Source organism: Rattus norvegicus, chromosome 8 (assembly GCF_021556685.1).
Source record: "Rattus norvegicus strain SHRSP/BbbUtx chromosome 8, alternate assembly SHRSP_T2T, whole genome shotgun sequence".
NCBI lineage: Eukaryota > Metazoa > Chordata > Mammalia > Rodentia > Muridae > Rattus > Rattus norvegicus.
In genome coordinates, this window is record NC_141541.1 from 118284697 (window position 1) to 118304450 (window position 19754).

At 39.4% G+C, this 19754-nt stretch overlaps 1 protein-coding gene and 1 long non-coding RNA gene across 14 annotated transcripts in view; one reads left to right on the top strand and one right to left on the bottom strand.

Annotated features, from left to right (window-relative positions):
• Setd2 (SET domain containing 2, histone lysine methyltransferase) overlaps window positions 1-19754 on the top strand; it is an 85583-nt gene that overhangs the window by 31552 nt on the left and 34277 nt on the right. For 4 of the 13 annotated variants that reach the window (XR_015626717.1, XR_015626716.1, XR_015626713.1 and 1 more), the window contains 8 exons: window positions 292-415; window positions 1788-1865; window positions 3197-3294; window positions 5674-5800; window positions 7468-7602; window positions 8581-8700; window positions 10119-10781; window positions 13499-13781. Coding sequence is in view for 2 of the 13 variants with exons in the window: in NM_001401163.1 (NP_001388092.1) it covers window positions 292-415; window positions 1788-1865; window positions 3197-3294; window positions 5674-5800; window positions 7468-7602; window positions 8581-8700; window positions 10119-10781 (1345 nt within the window). In the remaining 11 variants the exon portion in view is untranslated. 13 annotated transcript variants of the gene reach the window in all.
• LOC148004360 (uncharacterized) lies at window positions 16818-19547 on the bottom strand. The gene is made up of 2 exons (XR_015628075.1): window positions 18356-19547; window positions 16818-18240 (listed from the first exon to the last, which is right to left on the bottom strand). It is a non-coding gene; the product is annotated as an uncharacterized LOC148004360 (long non-coding RNA).

Here is a 19754-nt window from a genome sequence, read left to right on the forward strand (position 1 = left end):
CAGTGAGCTCACCCCAACACACACAGTTGTCTTAGGATCCACTTAGAGACTATGCATCTTGGAAATATATATGGGGGGGATATATAATGAGGTGGTCTTTTAAATATTTTAGGAAAGAGGTGATGCATGCATGTTGCCTAGGTGCTCAAGTGACTGAGGTAGGGGGAATCTCTGGTTCAAGGTCTGGGCATTGAGAACAAAGTAAATATTTTGCATTTTATGTTTTAGTATTTTGTAAATTTTCAGTGTAATTCCTAGGCCGAATGTGCTATTTTTTCCATTGTCTTGTAGGAACACCTTTGTCCTGGAATACTGCGGAGAGGTACTTGATCATAAAGAGTTTAAAGCTCGGGTGAAGGAATATGCGCGGAACAAAAACATCCACTACTATTTCATGGCCCTGAAGAATGATGAGGTGAGCAGTGTGAATGTGTGAATTGAAGCAGATAGGAAAACTGTTGCTGGGATAAGGCATGGGTGAGTTGATGTACTGATTGATGTTTAAATGACAAAAAAATTGGGCCAGAACAAATGAACAAATTTAAATAGCCATTTGTGCCTCCAATTCCTGCACCTGGGGAGATGGAGGCAGGAAGATCAGGAGTTCAAGACTTTCTTCATCTGTTTAGGAAGTTGGAGACCAACCTGTGCTACATAAAACTCTGTCAAAACAAAACACAAGAACATCAGGACCATGTGTAGTTTCAATTTGTTTACAGATGGATGGGGGTGTTTATATGTAAATACAAACACACATGCTTCATAGGACAGCTAACCATCATGGATGATTCCCAGAATGTTTTGTGTGGGTTATATTTTAATGCTGAGAAATTTAGAAATTTCTGTCATTCCATTTTAAAGTGATACTAATGAGCATGTTACTTGTTGATACAAAGAAAAACTACATAAAAATAGTTTCCCTCAAAGAGAAATGACGTGTTATGTTGTTTTACATTTCTATAAATCTCTTCCATGTGTGGCTTGATAAAGCTTGGCTAGATCCTTAGATCCACTTCTGTATTCAAGGTAAAAATGCTAATTCTTAGTACCTATCTCTAGACTCCCTTTTCAGCAGTCTGGGGATAGCCTCTGGGATTTTCAGTCTCAGGTGTTTAGATATATAAAGAAGTAGGTAAGAAAGGCAAGTTATATATTTTCTGTTTTGTTTTTGAGATCAGCTCTCACTTTGTAGCTTTGGTCTGCCTAGAGCTCAGTAGGCTGGACTGGATTCTCAGCGATCCTCCTGCCCCTGTCTCCCAATTGCTGGGATTAAAGACATGGAACGCTGTGACCTTGAACTTCTGATCCTCCTGCCCCTGTCTCCCAGTTTCTAGGATTACAGTCACCTGCTACTATGTAAGTTTTATGAAGTACTGAGAATTGAACTCAGGATTTCTATATTCTAGACAGTCACTGTACAAACCAAGGTTATCCCCAGCCCCAAGAGATGATTTTGTCTTTATATAAACTACTTAACAAAAATTCTAAAAAAGCGATCAACCATTTGTTACTTTGTTATAGAAAGTTCTCTAAAATCGGGTAAGAACCAAAGGCATGTATGTCGGTTTTTTTTTTTTTTTTTTTTTTTTTACATTAAAATTATCTTGGGGTTGGCGATTTAGCTCAGTGGTAGAGCGCTTGCCTAGCAAGCACAAGGCCCTGGGTTTGATCCTCAGCTTTGTAAAAAAAAAAAAAAAAAAAATTATCTTGCTGCATTTTCTTTCTCAAAATGCGTAGATATTTTAAGATCTCACTTTAAGACTTTTAAATATTCTTCTTTCCCCCAGATAATAGATGCCACTCAGAAAGGGAACTGCTCTCGTTTTATGAATCATAGCTGTGAACCAAACTGTGAAACCCAAAAAGTAAGTGGATATAAATGTTTAAATTTTGAAGTATTTATTCAGGATTGCTGTTTTTCCATTAATTTTAAGAAGCTTTGTATTTATTTATGTATAGTGTGAATGTCTTTGTGAGTATATGCCATGTGTGGTATGTGAGTGTCTGGGGGTCCATAAGAGAGAATTGAATTCCATAGTGCTTGAGTTACAGGCAGTTATGAATTGCCAGGTGTGGATCCTGGGGAATGACCTTGGGTCCTCTAGTAGAACAGAGAACTGGTACTCCTGAATCATTGAGCCAGCTCTCCAACCCTCTCCTCAGATTCTGTATCAAGACTCCAGGTGCCAACTTGACTGTTTTACAATGCTTGTGGTATAAGTAGCCAAAGTCAAGAGTTAAGTCTAGGTTAAAGACTTGGGGAGGGAGCTCAGCAGTTCCTGTTCTTGTAGAGAGCCCAGGTTAGTTTCCTTGTACCATAGCTGGTGGTTCTCGGTGAATGTGTAACTCCAGCTCCAGGTGGTCTCATGCCCTCCATGGGCACCAGGCATACATGTAGTGCACATACTACATTGCAGACAAAACACCATACACAGAATGAAATAAAACCTTAAAACATAAAAGAAAGAAATTCTAAGTAAGCTCTGGTTGACGAGGAAGAAAATAGCTTAACAGAGAAAAGTGGTTGTGATACAAACCTGTGTGTGGATACCTGGACTCCAGAATTAAAAAGTCAGATGTAGTAATGCGCATCTGTCATCAGTCAGTCCGAGTGCTTCTATAGCCAGGTGGGAGGTGGAGACCGGGGAATGATCTGAAGATGTGCAGGCTAGATAGTCTGTAGCTAAGTGGCAGAAATGAGAGATCCTGCTTCAAATCGATGTGGAAGATGATTCAGCAGTTTGATTCTTAAAGAAGACCTGAGTTTGGTATTGAGAATTTGGCTCAGGTTTTGATACTCAGTGTGATACCTAGAATCCTCTAGTTTTGTTTTTGAAGACCAAATTGGCTTTCATACATGTAAATGTAAGTTAAAAGTGGTTTTAGTTTTGTTTCTGTTAGCTGTGCTGGAGACTGAATACGTGGCCCTGTGTTTGCTTCCCTTAGCTCCGTTCTCCAGTCCAGTAGCAGTTCATTGTATTGTATTATAGGCCAATTAATGGATACTGACTCTGATAGTCTATTAAATAAGAATGGCATGTTGGTTAGTTAAGGAAAAAAACCAACCCAATTGCTTTGAGAAAACATCACATAAAGATTTATATGTGTAAGTCAGTCAGATAATGATGGTCTTTATATAAATGGATGTACAAACATTAATCAGTTACTAATGTTCTGTCTTCTCAAAACATTTCAGTGGACTGTGAATGGACAGCTGAGGGTTGGATTTTTTACCACCAAATTAGTTCCTTCAGGCTCAGAATTAACGTTTGATTACCAGTTCCAACGATATGGGTAAGTAATGGTTTTGGTTCCTTTTGCTGCTTCTGATATGAAAAATAGATGTTCAGATACAGTGATATAAAATTCTCGTGTGAATTATTTAAAAGTTACATATACTGTCAGCTCTCATCATAATTTTTTCTATTATGTGATTTTTCTTGCCACTAAGGGATTCACATTACAGGAACTAGGTACTATTCCTCTGAACTCATTAACTGTACTCTAGGGCTAAGGATGAAGTTCTGTAGATAGTGTGCTTTCCTAGCATGCATGAATCCCTGGGTTTGATTCCCAATACTAAATAAAAAAATGGAATGTGGTCATGCATGCCTGGGATCCATCCCATCATGTAGGACAGTGGTTCCCAACCTTCCTAATGCTGTGACCCTTTTGATACACTTCCTCCTGTTGTGGTCCCCAGCCATAAATATGCTATTTCATAACTAACTTTGCTACTATTATGAATCATCATAATGTAAAATCTGATATGCAGATGGTTTTAGGTGAGTGACCCCTGTGAAAGGGTTGTTCAACCTAAAGTAGCCCTGACCCACACAGACTGAGAAGCACTGATGTAGTAGGTGAAGGCAGGAGGATGAGAATTCAAGGCCACTCTTGCCTATGTATCAAGTTGAGAACAGCCTGGCCTAGATGAGACCCTTTCTCAATAAACAAAACCAAAAAAACCTAATTCATTATAGAAATGTCAACTTTGAGTGTATATGTATGAAGAGAATAATATCCTTGTTTATTCATCCTTTATCAACTTTTGGATAATATTGTTTGACTTACACCAACCATATTATACTCCTTTTCGGAGCTTGGAGAGATGGCTCAGTGGTTAAGAGCACTGACTGCTCTTCCAGAGGTCCTGAGTTCAATTCCCAACACCCACATGGGAGCTCACAACTGTCTGTAACTCCAGTTTTATGGGATCTGACACCCTTACACAGACATACATGCAGGCAAAACACAAATGCATATGAATAAATCATAACCAGTTTTGAAGGCTGGGTGTGGTGTATACTCCTATCAGTGGGGAGATAGAGGCTTGTTCATCTCTGAGTTTCAAGGCTAGCCAGGGCTCTGTAGTGGGACTCTGATTTTACAAGGTGGAGCGAGTGGTCTATGTTTGTCTTCCCCAACTTCAAAGAGTAAAAGGGTGGAAATTTCGAGTAGGGTGTAAAACTGAAAGCTTCCCTCCTCCCCAGATTATATCTTTTTTACTTTTGATGCTTACATTAAAAGGCACACAGATTAAGTTTCTAGGATATTTTAATCCTTTCATGCTATTATAGAACAAGATTTAATTTTCTTACTTTGTCCAGTGTTTTTACCAGTGGCTGCCTTTTTTGGTAGTGATGGCTGTCTGTTCCAGATGTCCCTCATATAGTTTGTATTTCAGAACTTAGTGATGTCTGAGATTCTTTCAGTCTGACACTGTTACCTCATTGGACCCAGCACAAACGCCAAGAAGAATTCCAGTTGTTCTGATAAACTGCTTTTCTCATCAGCAGATAACTGCAGGCCGGGCTCTACATGGCTCCTACTGTTTTCTTCCCCTGTGCTTATATTATCCTTTCTGAGGGCAAAGTGGATGAGTCCTCACTCTGTTGCAGTGGTGGATTTTTACCCAGAATTCTTTTCTACTACTTCCCTTTCCTCCAGGGTCCATGTAGTCAGTTGTTGCTATATTCATTATTGACAGAGCTCATCCTGTGTGATAAGTTTTTAAATGTGTCATGATACTGCATTTTATATGTTTTTATCATAATGGATCTGACTTTTTGGCATAACAATCAAACACACATCAGTACTAGTCGTCTAAACTGTGTTAGCAATCTTACTTCTAGCACAACTAACGGCTGTAGCTTCTTACTTTGTGTTTCAGTAAGCAGCTTTATTGGCCTGTTTTATCTAACAGGTGATAAAAGATTAGAAAAATGATGAAGCCAGCCCTGCCGGTGCAGGTCTGTAATCAAGCTATATGGTTCAGCTGAGGCAGGAAAGCTGCAGGTTCAAAGCCAGACTGACTAACCTGTTGAAACTAGAAAGTAGTAAAGGGACTGAAAATGAAGCCCATTAGTAGAACTCTTGTTGGACTTGTAGAACCCACAGATTGAATTTGTCTCCCCCACCACACACACACACACACACACACACACACACACAGAGAGAGAGAGAGAGAGAGAGAGAGAGAGAGAGAGAGAGAGAGAGAGAGAAGGAAAGGGTGGTGGTGGTAGAAAAAGTAGTTCTTAAACATTCTATTTGAAGCAGGTTTGTAAGAGTCTCTTACTATTAAAACGTTTATATTTCCTGTAGGTTGGTATGATTCTTAACCTGTTGTCACTCTAACGTGCTTTACTTTCACATAATTCTGTTCCCTCACAGCAAGGAGGCTCAGAAGTGTTTCTGTGGGTCAGCGAACTGTCGGGGTTACTTGGGAGGAGAAAACAGAGTCAGTATCAGAGCTGCAGGGGGGAAGATGAAAAAGGAACGCTCTCGAAAGAAGGATTCAGTAAGTTTTGCTGTTTTTCAAATTTTATAGTAAAAGTTTTAAGGAAATAGTTTTTCTGATTAATTTAAAAGTAAAATCCAGGTTTGGATTAGATATTGGAAAAGAAATGTGAACAGCTGGGATTTTTTTGTTTGTTTTTATTTTGTTTGTTTGTTTTTTACTTTAATAGATTATAATAGAAAACTGTTAAATTTTGGCTCATAATTCCTCTGAGCTTGTTTTATTTCGGGGTGGTGAGTGTACTCATGTGCACAGGTGTGCCGAGTGTGGAGGTTAAGGGACAGTCTGCAGGAGTCTGTTACCTGTATGCAAGTGAGTCTCAGGGCTCAAAGTCAGGTCATCGGCACGGCAGCAGGCACCTCTACCTGCTGAGCCACCTCACCTGCCCTATGTGTATTCTACTGAATAAGCAGACCAGTTTGTTTGACTGTGTCTCACAGATTTATGGTGTTTACTTGTATTTTGCCTTATGAATGTGACTGTAGTGATCATCATAGGCTTTCCTGATACATAATGTGCAGATGGTTTTCTGTGTTTTGTTCTTGTAAGTGGAATTGCTGGGCAGGAGAGATGCAACTATTTTATATTTTAGCTAATGCTTTGAGTTTTTATTTTATATGTTCATCTTAAATGATTTGTTCTTTACCTCCTTAAGGACAGTTTTTTAGAGAAAATATTTCTCTTGTGTGTTTTGCCTGTTTGTGTGTCTGTGTACCACATGTGTGTCTGGTGCCAGTGAAGGGCAGAAGAGGTCATCAGATCCCTTGAAATTAGAGTCCCATACTGTTGTGAACTGCTGTGGGTCTTCAGAATCAAACCTAGATCCTCTGGAAGATCAACCAGTGCTTGTAATTGATGAGCCATCTCTTCAGCCCTAAAGGATAGTCTTTAATTTTTGTGCCTCAACTTCCTAATACAGGATATAGACCTGGTCCACCTTGCCCAGCAATCTGAGTGCTGAAGAGTGTATGTTAGGCAGATATTTTGCCATTGAACCATATCCCAAGGCCTTAAATAATTTCTTGTTCACATAGTTGATGAATGGATGAAATGCTTTTCATATTGATCTTATTACTTTTTATTTCTTTTATGTTTATTTAAGTTTTTTGAGATGGGGGGGTAACTCTAGCTATCCTAGAACTCCCTTTCTAGACCGTGCTGACCTTGAACTCTAGAGATCCACCTGTACCTCCTAGGTGCTGGGATTAAAGACATAGAACATCAAGCTAATTTGGTTGTTTGAGACAGGGTTTCACTGTGTAGCTCTGGCTATCCTGGAACCACAGGTTTCTACCTCCCTTTGTCTCCTGAGTGAGTGCCTGGACTATGGCTTCCTCACCTGGCTTTCAACTTATATTTTAACAGATTTGTTGATATGGGATGTTATGCCTGTTTTCTTCCCTCCCCCCCCCCCCCTCTTGCTTGGAGGCAGAGTAGCCTAGGCTGGCCTTGACCAGTTCATTGTCTTCTTCCTCAATTTTCAAGGGTAATACTATAGGCATGGCTTAATGATAGGTCTGTCCCCCAGCCTAATGCATGGTTCCTTCTTGTGGTTGCACTTTTCATTTCCTAAGTTAATTGTGAAGACCCCATCCCCACCCCAAAGTTTGATTGGTTGAGTGGTTTGTACTTGTCTTTTAACTAGATTGTTTTCTTTGCTGTGATAGGTGGATGGAGAACTTGAAGCACTGATGGAAAATGGTGAAGGCCTCTCTGATAAGAACCAAGTTCTTAGTTTATCCCGGCTCATGGTTAGAATCGAAACTTTGGAACAGAAGCTTACCTGTCTCAAGCTTATTCAGGTAAGCACTTTAATACTAATGTACTTCTGAATTTAGGGTGGGGCATTTAAATGGAAGTCTGGCTAATGGAGGAAAATTAATCATGTTTTAAATGGACATGCAAGTTCTTTAGAACTTTGAAAGCTCATATCCATGAAAATGATGGAAGAGTTCAATAATATTATGAATAGCAGAACTGATGTGCCTATCCCTTCAGTTAGGCACGTGGTGGATTTCTTTTCCTATGATAATTCATGGTACTTGGTATAGCTCTCTGCCCACAAGTTACTAGTCTACCTAGGTCATTAGACTCACAGGCAAGTGCTATTAACTTCTTGAACCATCTTATCAGGTCCAGGACTGACTTTCATTGTAAATGATGTGTCTTAATAGTTTTCCAGTTTTAATTAAGTTCAAATGCACTATTGAGAGGAGGTAGGGGTGTTGTGTGTGTATGAAATATTTGGTTTTTTTGAGACAGGGTTTCTCTCTCTGTAGCCCTGGCTATCCCAGAATGTACAGTGTAGCCTTCAAGTCCTGGGATTAAAGGTGTGAGCTACCAGAAGAGATTGTTCTCATCTGTAGTGTATGTTCCTTTAAGTAACTAATTACATTTATAAGAGACATGAAAGTAGAAGGAGGGACTCATTGTAGAGAAGTGGGTCAGCGAGGAGGAGACAAGAGTAGGTGATTGGGGATGAATTGGATAAAAGTGCTGCGGTAGGGGTTGGGGATTTAGCTCAGTGGCCCTGAGTTCGGTCCCCAGCTCTGAAAAAAAAGAAAAAAAAAAGTGCTGCGGTAAAGACAAATTAAAAAGATTCTTTATCGTATTTGTTAGATGTCTAATTATATTTAATAAAAGTAGAGTTTCTGGGATATGTGTATCTATGTGTGCATTAATTTAAGTAAACTTTGTTTCTCACGGTGGGCTTTCTGTAACATTTGCACTGGTGTTGCCTCCCTAACACCCTGCGTCATACCTTTTTCTCTCTATGAAAGAACACACACTCACAGTCCTGTCTCAAGTCATTTCTGGAACGGCATGGGTTGTCACTGTTGTGGATCTGGATGGCAGAGCTCGGCGATGGCCGGGAAAGTAACCAGAAGCTTCAGGAAGAGGTCAGTTCCCATTTCCCCTACTGTTTCTTAAAACTAAGTCGGGTGATAGCTTAGATGGAGGGGCTATAATATCGGTGATTATGAATTTAACACTTCATCAGTATCAAATAATAAAAATATTTATTATGTCCATATCATTCCTGTGGCTATAACTTTGCTTTTGTAGAGACTTTTGTTGTATAGAAAATCAGTTCTATCTGTCTACCAAGAACTGTAAGCTCAGTCCTTGATAGGAAGTTGATTGCTAAGACTATTAGCTTTAAATTATGGGGAAAACATAAAAAACTTGAATTTTTGAGTTCTGAAAAATTATTGGCAAGATTTAGAACATTCCGAGAAGCAAAGAAGTGTCTTCAAAGGGCTGAGTAAAGATTAATTGGCAACATTATTACTGGGTTGCCATTTTTACAACTTTCTGTGACTTTTCATAGTTTCTACCCCAAAGTCAGTTTTTTTTTTTTTTTTTTTCGGAGCTGGGGACCGAACCCAGGGCCTTGCGCTTGCTAGGCAAGCGCTCTACCACTGAGCTAAATCCCCAACCCCCCAAAGTCAGTTTTTTAATAAACACTTTAGTTTTTTATTGACTTTTTGAGACAGGGTTTCTCTAGGCCTGGCTGTCCTAAAATTCACTTTGTAGACCAGGCTGCCTTCAAACTCATAGAAGTCTGTCTGTTTCTGCCTTTGAGATTAAAGATGTGTGTCACCACCGCCCAGCCAATAAAAACACTTTTAAAAATGAAGTATCAGGGGTCTGGTGAGATGGCTCAGCCAAAATAAGTATGAACAACCAAAAATAAAAATGAAGTATTGGAGTGGGCATATAGTAATTTTTCTTGCCTTTAACCTTTTTTGAAGAGATCTGGGAATAAGTTGGGGAGGACTTAGGTTTTTATAGACCAATACTGGAAACTAATTTGTAAGAAATACTTAGATTTCAGTTTAAGGGATGCAATAGCTGTCCTCACCTAGTTATTATCCCTGGCTAACTTAGGAGATAATGCTTGAATCAGATGTGGAAACTATTATTTTAATACATGGTGTTGTATGGTCCCCAAGCTTCTGTTACATAACTTGGAGAATTTTATAGAAAATTAGACTGGAAATGAAGACTAGTACTTTTTTTTTTTTTTTAAGCTGCATAGTGTGGGGATCCCTTCCTTTAGAGAGTATTTATCAGTCACACTTAGTGGTGACATTGTGACATTGGCGTTGTGTCATTACCCTATACTTTTTAGTTGTACTTTTCTTCCATCTTAAAAGGAAATAATGTTATAGCCTTCAACGGCCTCTGTATTTGTGAAGGTGTTAATTTAGTAAGACAGTACCCAAAGTGGACATTTCCTGTATGTGAGTCCTTACCTGATGTTTGGAAGGTCAGCTATACAGTGCTTGATTAATTTTTTGTTATGTTTAATCAGATTATAAAGACTTTGGAGCATTTGCCCATTCCTACTAAAAATATGTTGGAAGAAAGCAAAGTACTTCCAATTATTCAACGCTGGTCTCAGACTAAGACTGCTGTTCCTCAGTTAAGTGAAGGAGACGGGTATTCTAGTGAGAATACATCACGTGCTCACACACCGCTTAATACACCGGACCCTTCTGCCAAGCCGAGCACAGAGGTGGATACAGATACTCCCAAGAAACTCATATTTCGCAGACTTAAGATTATAAGTGAAAATAGCATGGACAGTGCAGTCTCAGACGTCACCAGTGAGCTAGAATGCAAGGATGGCAAAGAGGACCTTGATCAGTTAGAGACTGTCACTGTGGAGGAAGATGAAGAACTGCAGTCCCAACAGCTCCTGCCATCACAACTCTGCGAGTCCAAAGTTGAGAGTGAAAGCACCATCGACGTCAGTAAATTACCCATATCTGAACCGGAGGCTGACACTGAGACCGAGCCCAAAGACAGCAATGGCACAAAACTAGAAGAAACTATTGCCGAGGAAACACCGTCCCAAGATGAGGAAGAGGGTGTGTCTGATGTTGAGAGTGAGAGAAGCCAGGAACCACCAGATAAAACAGTGGATATAAGTGATTTGGCTACCAAGCTACTAGACAGTTGGAAAGATCTAAAGGTAAGGAACTTTTTTTCTTGTTTCTGTAACTGAATTATTCAGATTCTGTGTGCTATAAATCTAAATAAAAACTGACATTTCCAGCCATGAGTATTTCTGAAACATGGACTATGATCTCTCAGCTAGTGAATAGCTGTGTCTCCAGTGTTCGTGAAGCCTTTGTAAGAGCCATTGCTGTCAAAGCAGTGTCCAGATAGTGCCTCCTTTTCTCTCACTGAGAAAAGTGCAGCGTATTGGTGATTTTATTAGTTCTTCACATAAAATAAAAATCCATCTAGTATTAAACTTAATATGTAATGACAACAAATGTTTAAATTAATTGGAAATCTAGTGAGTGGGTTATAGAAAATTAATTAACAATGAAATTGATTGGAAAATCTTGCTAATTTAGGAACATCACATTATAAAATATCATAAAATTTAATTTTAGAAAGAACATCGTGGCACTGGTTTATTTTTGAAATAGTTCTGCCCTTAAGTTCTTTTTTTTTTTTTTTTGTTGGACAAACCATATTAACTAGTTGGGGGAAGTTAGGCATGGTGGTACACGCCTTTAATCCCAGCAGTGGGGAGGCAGAGGGACACGGGAGCCTGGTCTACAGAGTGAGTTCCAGGACAGCTAAGGATATGCATACACATAGAGAGACCCTGTCTCAAAATAAATAACAAGGAGAACAGTCTGGAAACTTTGTCATAGATGGCATAAATGTATGTATATATATTTATATTCTTGGTAAAGAATGCAGTAAGATGTGTAGAATTTGCCTTTCAGAAAAACCAATCTGGATCTTGAATAAATAGGAACATAAGAAAATTTGAACCTATGAGAGCTAAATGATTCACTTCAGTTGTAATGGGACTGGGGTCCAGTTTTTGATGACCCTATGGGAACCGCTTACTTCCTACCTTTTATATTTTCTGTTCCTCCTTTCTTTTCTCAGGGTTGGAACAGCTGGATAAGTCAGCAGTGCAGTCTTTTTCATAGCCAGGTGAAGCTACAAAGCTCATTGCATTAGACTGTGTGGTTGACCCTGTGGGCCTTAGATGGAACTCAAGGAGTAGTTGGTTGTGTGCTGTACTTCCTGTTCACTCCGCTGAGACTTCTTCATATACCAGTGTGTGCTCTTAACATAGTTACACTTGATCGTTTAGAATTGAGCATAAACTCAGATTTAGGGTGAAACCTGACTTTTTAAAATAAATGTAAAAGGAAGTGTTGATAGTAAGTGTCTGTGATGCCATGTATTAACAGCAGGGATCAGAATTTTGGTTAAATGAGAGGTGCTAGAATGGGTACTTGTTGGACCTTTATTTAAAGCCTGCTTTGTGACAATACAGGTCTTGAAGTCCCTCAGGTGTTTGGAGGTGACTGTCAGCCTGAACAGCAGTACTTTAGTATTAAAGGTGGAGGTAGAGGCAAGGACACAGGTGGACTCGGGAAAGACAGTGAGCCACAGCTTGGTAGAAGAGAGGGTGTTCTTTTAAAGAGGCTTGCTGAGAAGTCTGGTCAACATTTCTTAGATTGTTAAGATAAAATCTCATACCCTTGTCTTAAAATCTGTAAGATGTAAAGCTTTAGGTTTTCTGTGTAGTAGTTTGTAATTGTAACTGTTCTCTGCAATGTATTCAGACTGATACCTGGAACACCTAACCTCACTTTCTAAATACCTAATTTTCAGTCCTACACAATTATTTCTTCTTCTTCTTATCCTTTGAATTCCTATCTGAAAGACCAAAGTAGTTTCACAATAATGTGTATATTAATGATCTTATTGACTTTAGGTTTACGTTTTATTTGTATTTAAAATAAAATATTTAGTTCTTAGATTTCATACTTTGTATTTATCTGACTTCTTAACATCAAGGAAGCATTAAATAAAATTCTCTCTTTTCCACACTTGTTTGTTTAGGCATTGCATTGCTGAGAAACATCTTTACTTACTGTGAACTTATATTTTGTTACATGGTGCTGAGGTTCAATTCTTCAATTCTTTTTTTTTTTTTTTTTTTTTCCGGAGCTGGGGACCGAACCCACCCAGGGCCTTGTGCTTGCTAGGCAAGCGCTCTACCGCTGAGCTAAATCCCCAACCCCTCTTCTATTCTTTTCAAAAGCATTTACCATATCTCTGATTTCTAAACTTTGATTACTATTGTCTTTTAAGTTCAAAACAAAATGTTAGCTGGCACTTGGCTAGGAGTCTGAAATCAGGAATTGATAAATTGGATATGTTTTGGAGAAACAAACTAATTTCACCATCCCGGCATTGAAAGAGTTAACTACTTCTGTCTGACTTCACCTATGTGTTCAAGAAAACATTAGCTGAAAGGAAAATAATCTTATTCTTTCAACCTTACTGATAAATAAATAAGCACCTGTGGCCAAGTACTGTGTTAGTTGCTGATACTTAGTTCATACCAGAACGAATTGGTTGTGGTCGTTTTGACCACTCTAGTTCTCCCTGATCTTGTGGGTCTACTATATATAACATTGCGGGACCTGCACTCCAGTTGTCCTTTCTACACTTTATGGAGTAAAGAACTGAGCAGATAACTTCATACTCTTTAGTCTTGGTTTTGCTGTGAAGACAGACTGACAATAGGGATCATCAATAAAATGTAAGAGGGTGGGAGGGAAGGGAATGAAGCTTCATGAATTACTCTTTGTCCTCCCAGATCTGATGGTGATCCCCCTTGTAACTTGAACCATTTCCATCTAGCTTCTCAGGGCAGCAAGGAGCTTGTTAACATCACCAGCTGACCATGTGTCTCCTTTTCTCAACTCCATTTTCAACTTCGTGCTGAAGAAAAGCGAGAACCTAGCGTGCATTCTGTGAAGAAACAGGAAGATGGTTGGGAAGTTGGATGATGCATGAAAAATATAATAGGTGAAAAGAGGACAGAGGTGGTTAACTCACTGGCGCCGGCATTATTTTGGTGCGTCCATTGTCAACAATTGTTGTCGTTCCGGGAAAATCCCTACTTCTGACGAGAAAGGATTAAGTGAGCTGCTTTTCTATACCTTGTATACACAGGGCCCCTGCCTAGGCGTGAGGGCACTTACTGTGCACAGTCCTCCTAGAGGGGCCCTCACACCACCCAGCACACTGCTTCCTAGATCATGCTCATGTTCACATACAGATAAGCCGGGCTACGTTTTCAGCAGCGACATGTGCATCTATTTCTGTGTAGAAGAATTGCTGTACGTCATCTGTCCTACTGAAAATGTAGCCTAGATTTCACAAGGCAAAACAGTGATTACAAGTAATTAATTATAATTTAACTGGAAAAATTTTCATTCAATTGGGTCATATGAAAAGGAGGTAAGGGTCTCATGAATTTGACAGTTTGAATTGCTCTTCACATCAAGAGGTTATAATGAGTAATTTAAGGTCTTCTTTACAAACACTTAGATATAGGATATATATGTGCATCTCTCCTTCTGGTCACCGTGGGTAGGTGATTTAGAGACAGACGCTTCCTAGGAATGATAAGTTAGTACTTCTTAATGATTGCTCCTTTTCTCTTATTCCATCCTTTTTTGTAGGCACTGCTTTTACAATACACTATTTTAGCCAGGCCTGGTGGTGCACGACTTTAGCCTCGGCACTCAGAAGACAGAGGCAGGAGAGTCTGTGAGTTCACAGCCAGCCTGGTCTACATAGTGAGTTCTAGGACAGCCAAGGCTATGTAGAGAGACCCTGTCTCAAGACCAAACCACTGTTTGATTAGGAAATTCAACATTAAACTTTCTTGATAGAAGCTTGAAATATAATTACCTAACTGAATGGTTTTGATTCAATGCTTGGAATTTCATTCCACCACTAATATTGTCTGTAAAAAAGATTTGTACATGAAGTTGCATGTCCTGGGTTTCTGTTAAGTCAGTAGAGTAAAAGAGATTTATAAGCCTACATAGAGTTGCCTCCAGGAAATGCTGCATAGAGAATACTTTTAAGTGTCTCAGTTTCTGTGGTTTTGTTTGGGTTTTTTTTTTCTCCCCTTTTTATTTTATTTTATTTTTTTCTTTTTTCTTTTTTCCGGAGCTGGGGACCGAACCCAGGGCCTTGCGCTTGCTTGCTAGGCAAGCGCTCTACCACTGAGCTAAATCCCCAACCCCCTTTTTTATTTTTTTGAGAGACAATTTCTCTGTGTAGTCCTAGCTGTGTGGAACTCACTCTGTAGAACCAGGCTGAACTCAGAGATCCACCTAGCTCTGCCTCTGAGTGCTGGCATCAGAGGTGTGCACCACTACCAACAGGCTTAAGTGGTTGTTTTTAAGATCAAAATGCTCTAACACATAACTGGTTTGCTATTGTTTGTTTTGTTCTGGTAAGAGACAGGGTCTAGCTCTAATAGTCTAGGTGCAGGATTAGAGGTATGCATTGTAGCTATGTGCCAGCACTCTTACAGTGAGGTATCTGCTGCCACCCCCTTCCCTGCCTGCCCGTCAAGCTAGGGTCTCACTATGTAGTTCCTACTGCCCTGGGGCTCACTAGCCACTGCTTCGTCCAAAGGAAGCGCCATCACTGACTGAGGTCACTTTATTTAGTGGTCCGTTTTGTTATATAAACTACTTGTATCTAAATAGTAGTCCATCTTGTTTGGCACCCTGTAATCCCCCAGAGATTGAGGGAGAAGGATCATGAATTGGAAGCCAGCCTGGTTACATAGTAAGATGTCTCAAAAGGCAAGATAGCAACTAGAGATTTGGGGCACTGCCGGTTTTGTTTCCAAAGTGGCTGTGCTCCATGCTTGTATATTATATATTGTTTATTATATATTGTATATTATATATTGTCTATGGCTACTCCAGTGATAGACTTTGGTAATTCCACAGAGAAGTGATAAAGATTGTAATGTTTGTTCTGTCCTTTCCAGAAAAAGTTTACCAAAACCTATTTTAATGATAAAGCATAGAATTTGCTAAGTGAAGTCATTTTTACTTTATACATTTCGGTGTCTATTGCCTGTGAAGGTAATTTTTGTAGTTAGGTCCTGACTTTGTTTAGGAAAAACAGTTCAGGTGCAAGGCTATGAGGGGCCAAAGAGTATTGAACATTATAGAAAGAGTTTCCTAATGGGAGAAGACGTCAGGAATGTTTCCTCAGGACCATGATACACCAGTCAGTAACTTGAGAGTTTTCTGGTGTAAGTTAAGCCACATAAATTTTTCTAGCTAGTGAGTTTTAAATTCCAAATAAAGTTTCAAACTTAGAAATATTTAGGAAGGTTCTGTGTGTATTCTACATGATATGCATGTTCGAGTGTTAGATATGTAGAAGATTGGCTAAAAATTCCTCCCTGCCATGTATTCAGACCCTACAATGTTAATTTTTTGCCAAAATTAATTATTTTAAATTAGATACATGTTCCTATGAGGAATATTGCCATGTTTTTGACAAAGCACTCTGTGGTTCCATTACTGAAATCATCAGCTTTAATCACATTGCCGAAGTGTCTGCGAGGCTTCTCCAAAGTTACTGTTTACTTGGGGATGGCGGCTCATGCTGTAGTGTCATCACCAAAAGGATCATAAGTTCCAGGCCAGCCTGGGCCACATGGGCAATTACAGGCCAATGTGTCTATACATTGAGACACTATCTCCCTTCATTTAGATGAAAAAAAAAATACTACATGGTGGGAGCAATTTCGGAACTCTGTAAAGTTGTGTTTTCATGGAATGTGTCTGAGTCACTGATTGCCTAACTGCTTTTAGATTTGTGGATTCTCATTCTCTTGGGTGGATTATGCTGTATTAATTCCAGTATTTGATGCTTACACTATCTGTTTGGCCAGTGAAAACCCCTTCTTGTTGGCTTCTGTCTCACTGATTTATTTTTGTTTTAAAATTTCTGGCATAGCCTGTTGTTCCAGGTCCAGTTTGTACTTGGCCTTTCTATCTTTTAATTAGCCTTTTTTCCCCCAAGAAATACTTATTCTTTCTGGTGGGAAACTTTATTTATGTGATATTTTTAAAGTTATTTGCCACCAAGCCTGAGGACCTACTTGAGTGTGATACTTGGAATCCATATAGTGGAAGGAGGAGCCTCCATATGCGCCCTCCATGTGTGTTGGTGGGATGCGTGCCCATACAGGAATACATTTACACAAGGACGTAGATTTCTCTAACATTTTTAAGGCAGACCCTGTCGTGTCTCTCACTCTTTGCTTTCAATATATTATCCTTGGTTTTCTTTTAAAATTATAGATGAGACTAAGAGGACTCGGTAGTAGCATTGCATAAACCCCTTAATTTACAGAAAGTAAAGTAGTACTTACAGAGCAAAGTCTATGGAAACGAACATTATGTCTGTCTAATCTTTTTTTTTTTTTTTTTTAAGATTTCTTTAATGTGTATACAGTGTTGTACCTTCATTGTATGCCTACAGGCCAGAAGAGCACACCAGATTACATTACAGATGGTTGAGAGCCATTATGTGGTTGCTGGGAATTGAACTCAGGACCTCTGGAAGAGCAGTCGGTGCTCTTAACCACTGAGCCATCTCTCCAGCCCATGTCTCTAATCTTGCCCAATAGTGTTTCTTGTATGGGAGCCATGTTACCTGTTCATACATGTTCTCCTTTCCTCATCAGGCATGCTATTCTCCTTGTTTAGAATATCTTTTTTTTTTTTTAGCTTTACAAATTGAATTTATGGTTTTAGTCATCCTTTATAAAATGCATTATAGTATTATTGACAGATTATAGAAATTACTTGCATAGATGTTAGTTCTCTTTTCTAAACATGTTATCCTTAAGGGTATGAGCCATTTATTTTTTATTTTTGAAATAGAATCTTCATATGTGACTGGCCTGGAACTTGCTTTGTATACCAACCTTGACAGTACATTGGTCTGATGATTTTGTGCTTCTCTTTCCTGGGTGCCAGAATCATAGTACTATGTCATGTGGCCCAGGTGGTTGATTGGCTTGGTCATTTGTTCCTTCCATCTGTCCTTTGTTTTTTTTCTGAGACAGGGTTTCTCTGTGTAGCCTTGGATGTTCTGGAACTCTCTCTAGATCAGGCTAGCCTCAAACTCAGATAGGCCTGCTTCTCTGCCTCCTGGGTGCTAGGATTAAATGTATGCACCACCTCCAGACCAGCTTCAGGATAGCTTCTCAATGGCTGTGGTAGGAGTGGTGTTCTAGTATCTCTGTAGTACTGATTTGCGTAACTGTTTTTCCCAAGTAGTCGATGATAACTCAGTATCTAGAATCATCTTCTGGAAGTACAATTATGTTCATGTCAGTGTCCTTTTTTTTTTTTTTAAATGGTTCTACATTTATGCTGTTGGTTACATTTTTCTTAATGTTGCTTGTATGCACAGCATGGTCTGACCCCACCTATGTCTACAATTCATGTCAGGTCACTCTAGTCCAGCAGACACAGTTTCTCTTAAGGTTTTTCCTTTCCCATGGGAAATGATTCTTGTTTTCCCAGACAGTATCTTTTTCTACTCTCTCTTTTTTTTTTTTTTGGTTCTTTTTTTTCGGAGCTGGGGACCGAACCCAGGGCCTTGCGCTTCCTAGGTAAGCGCTCTACCACTGAGATAAATCCCCAGCCCTTTTTCTACTCTCTTAATACACTCTCATCACATCCTTCCAGTACACCAGATGGCATTTCACAGCAGTACTCGGAGCAAGGGCAGTGACGGCTTTGCTGTCGGCCTCTGCAGCGTCCTCAGTGTTGTACTTCTCAGAGCCTGGCCCTTTGTAAATACTAGAGTCTACTTTTTCAAAGTGAAGTCTCTGAGAGCATGTTACTCCTTAAATCTCTAGTGCGAGTTTTGTGTTCGATGGGTAATCAGAAAATATATACATAGATATCATGGGATCTTTTCAACCTGTCATGTTTGTGGTAGTGTTTTTGTCAGCTGCAAAACAGACAGAAAACACCATGAAATTGTGGTTTAGCTTTTGGCTGAGGAAGCTGGCTCTGGTTTTCTGATTGATTAAGTGCTCTGTATTCACCTGCTCTTTATTCTGCACAGATTACTATAATTTGTTTTTTCTTCTTGCCAAGCAGCCCATGGAGTTGTGTGACTGAGAAGCTAGAGATTGAAGTTCTTTCTGTAGTGGTTTTAAACACTGATTGAACGTTAAAGGACATTCACATCTTCTGAAATTATGTGGATGTCTAAGCTTTTCTGTTATGTAGCTAGAGCAACCTCTCTAATAAAAGTGTGTATGGGTGTCAAATGGGAGAGGGATGAATTGTGCTGCAAAAGGTATTTTCTGTCTGACTTGGGCATTATTAGTAGGGCCCACTCTTAACTTCAGGAGGACTATGATTACTTTATGTATAAAACATAGTAGATATAATTGCATTTGAAAAGTGTAAGAAAAACCTTAGATTTGGATTTAATTTAGTTTTATTAGATTTAAAAACAAATCTAAAATTGGAGACATTTAACCCTGATTCTGATTACCCATTTAATGATTGCTATTCTATTTCCATATGCTTTCTCTCCTGCCCAAGTATTTTGTACTGACCTTTGGCTCTTTGGCCACAAGAACTGTGTTAGCTGTTAACTTTTTTTTAAAAAAAAAAAAATTATTTTATGTATGTGAATACACTGTAGCTGTCTTCAGACACACCAGAAGAGAGTATGGGATCCCACTATAGATGGTCGTGAGCCACCATGTGGTTGCTGGAATTTGAACTCAGGACCTGTGGAAGAGCAGTCAGTGCTCTTAACCGCTGCACCATCTCTCCTGTCCCCAGCTATTAATTTTCAATGCTTCATGAGTTAGCCTAAGCCCAGCATATATAGAGAGAATAAAAGTGAGCGGGGTTGGGGATTTAGCTCAGTGGTAGAGCGCTTGCCTAGGAAGCGCAAGGCCCTGCAAGGCCCTGGGTTCGGTCCCCAGCTCTGAAAAAAAGAACCAAAAAAAAAAAAAAAAAAGTGAGCATTGCTAAGGTAGATTCTTTGAACTGTAGTCAAGATGGGCAGGAGAACCTGAGGAGGAGAG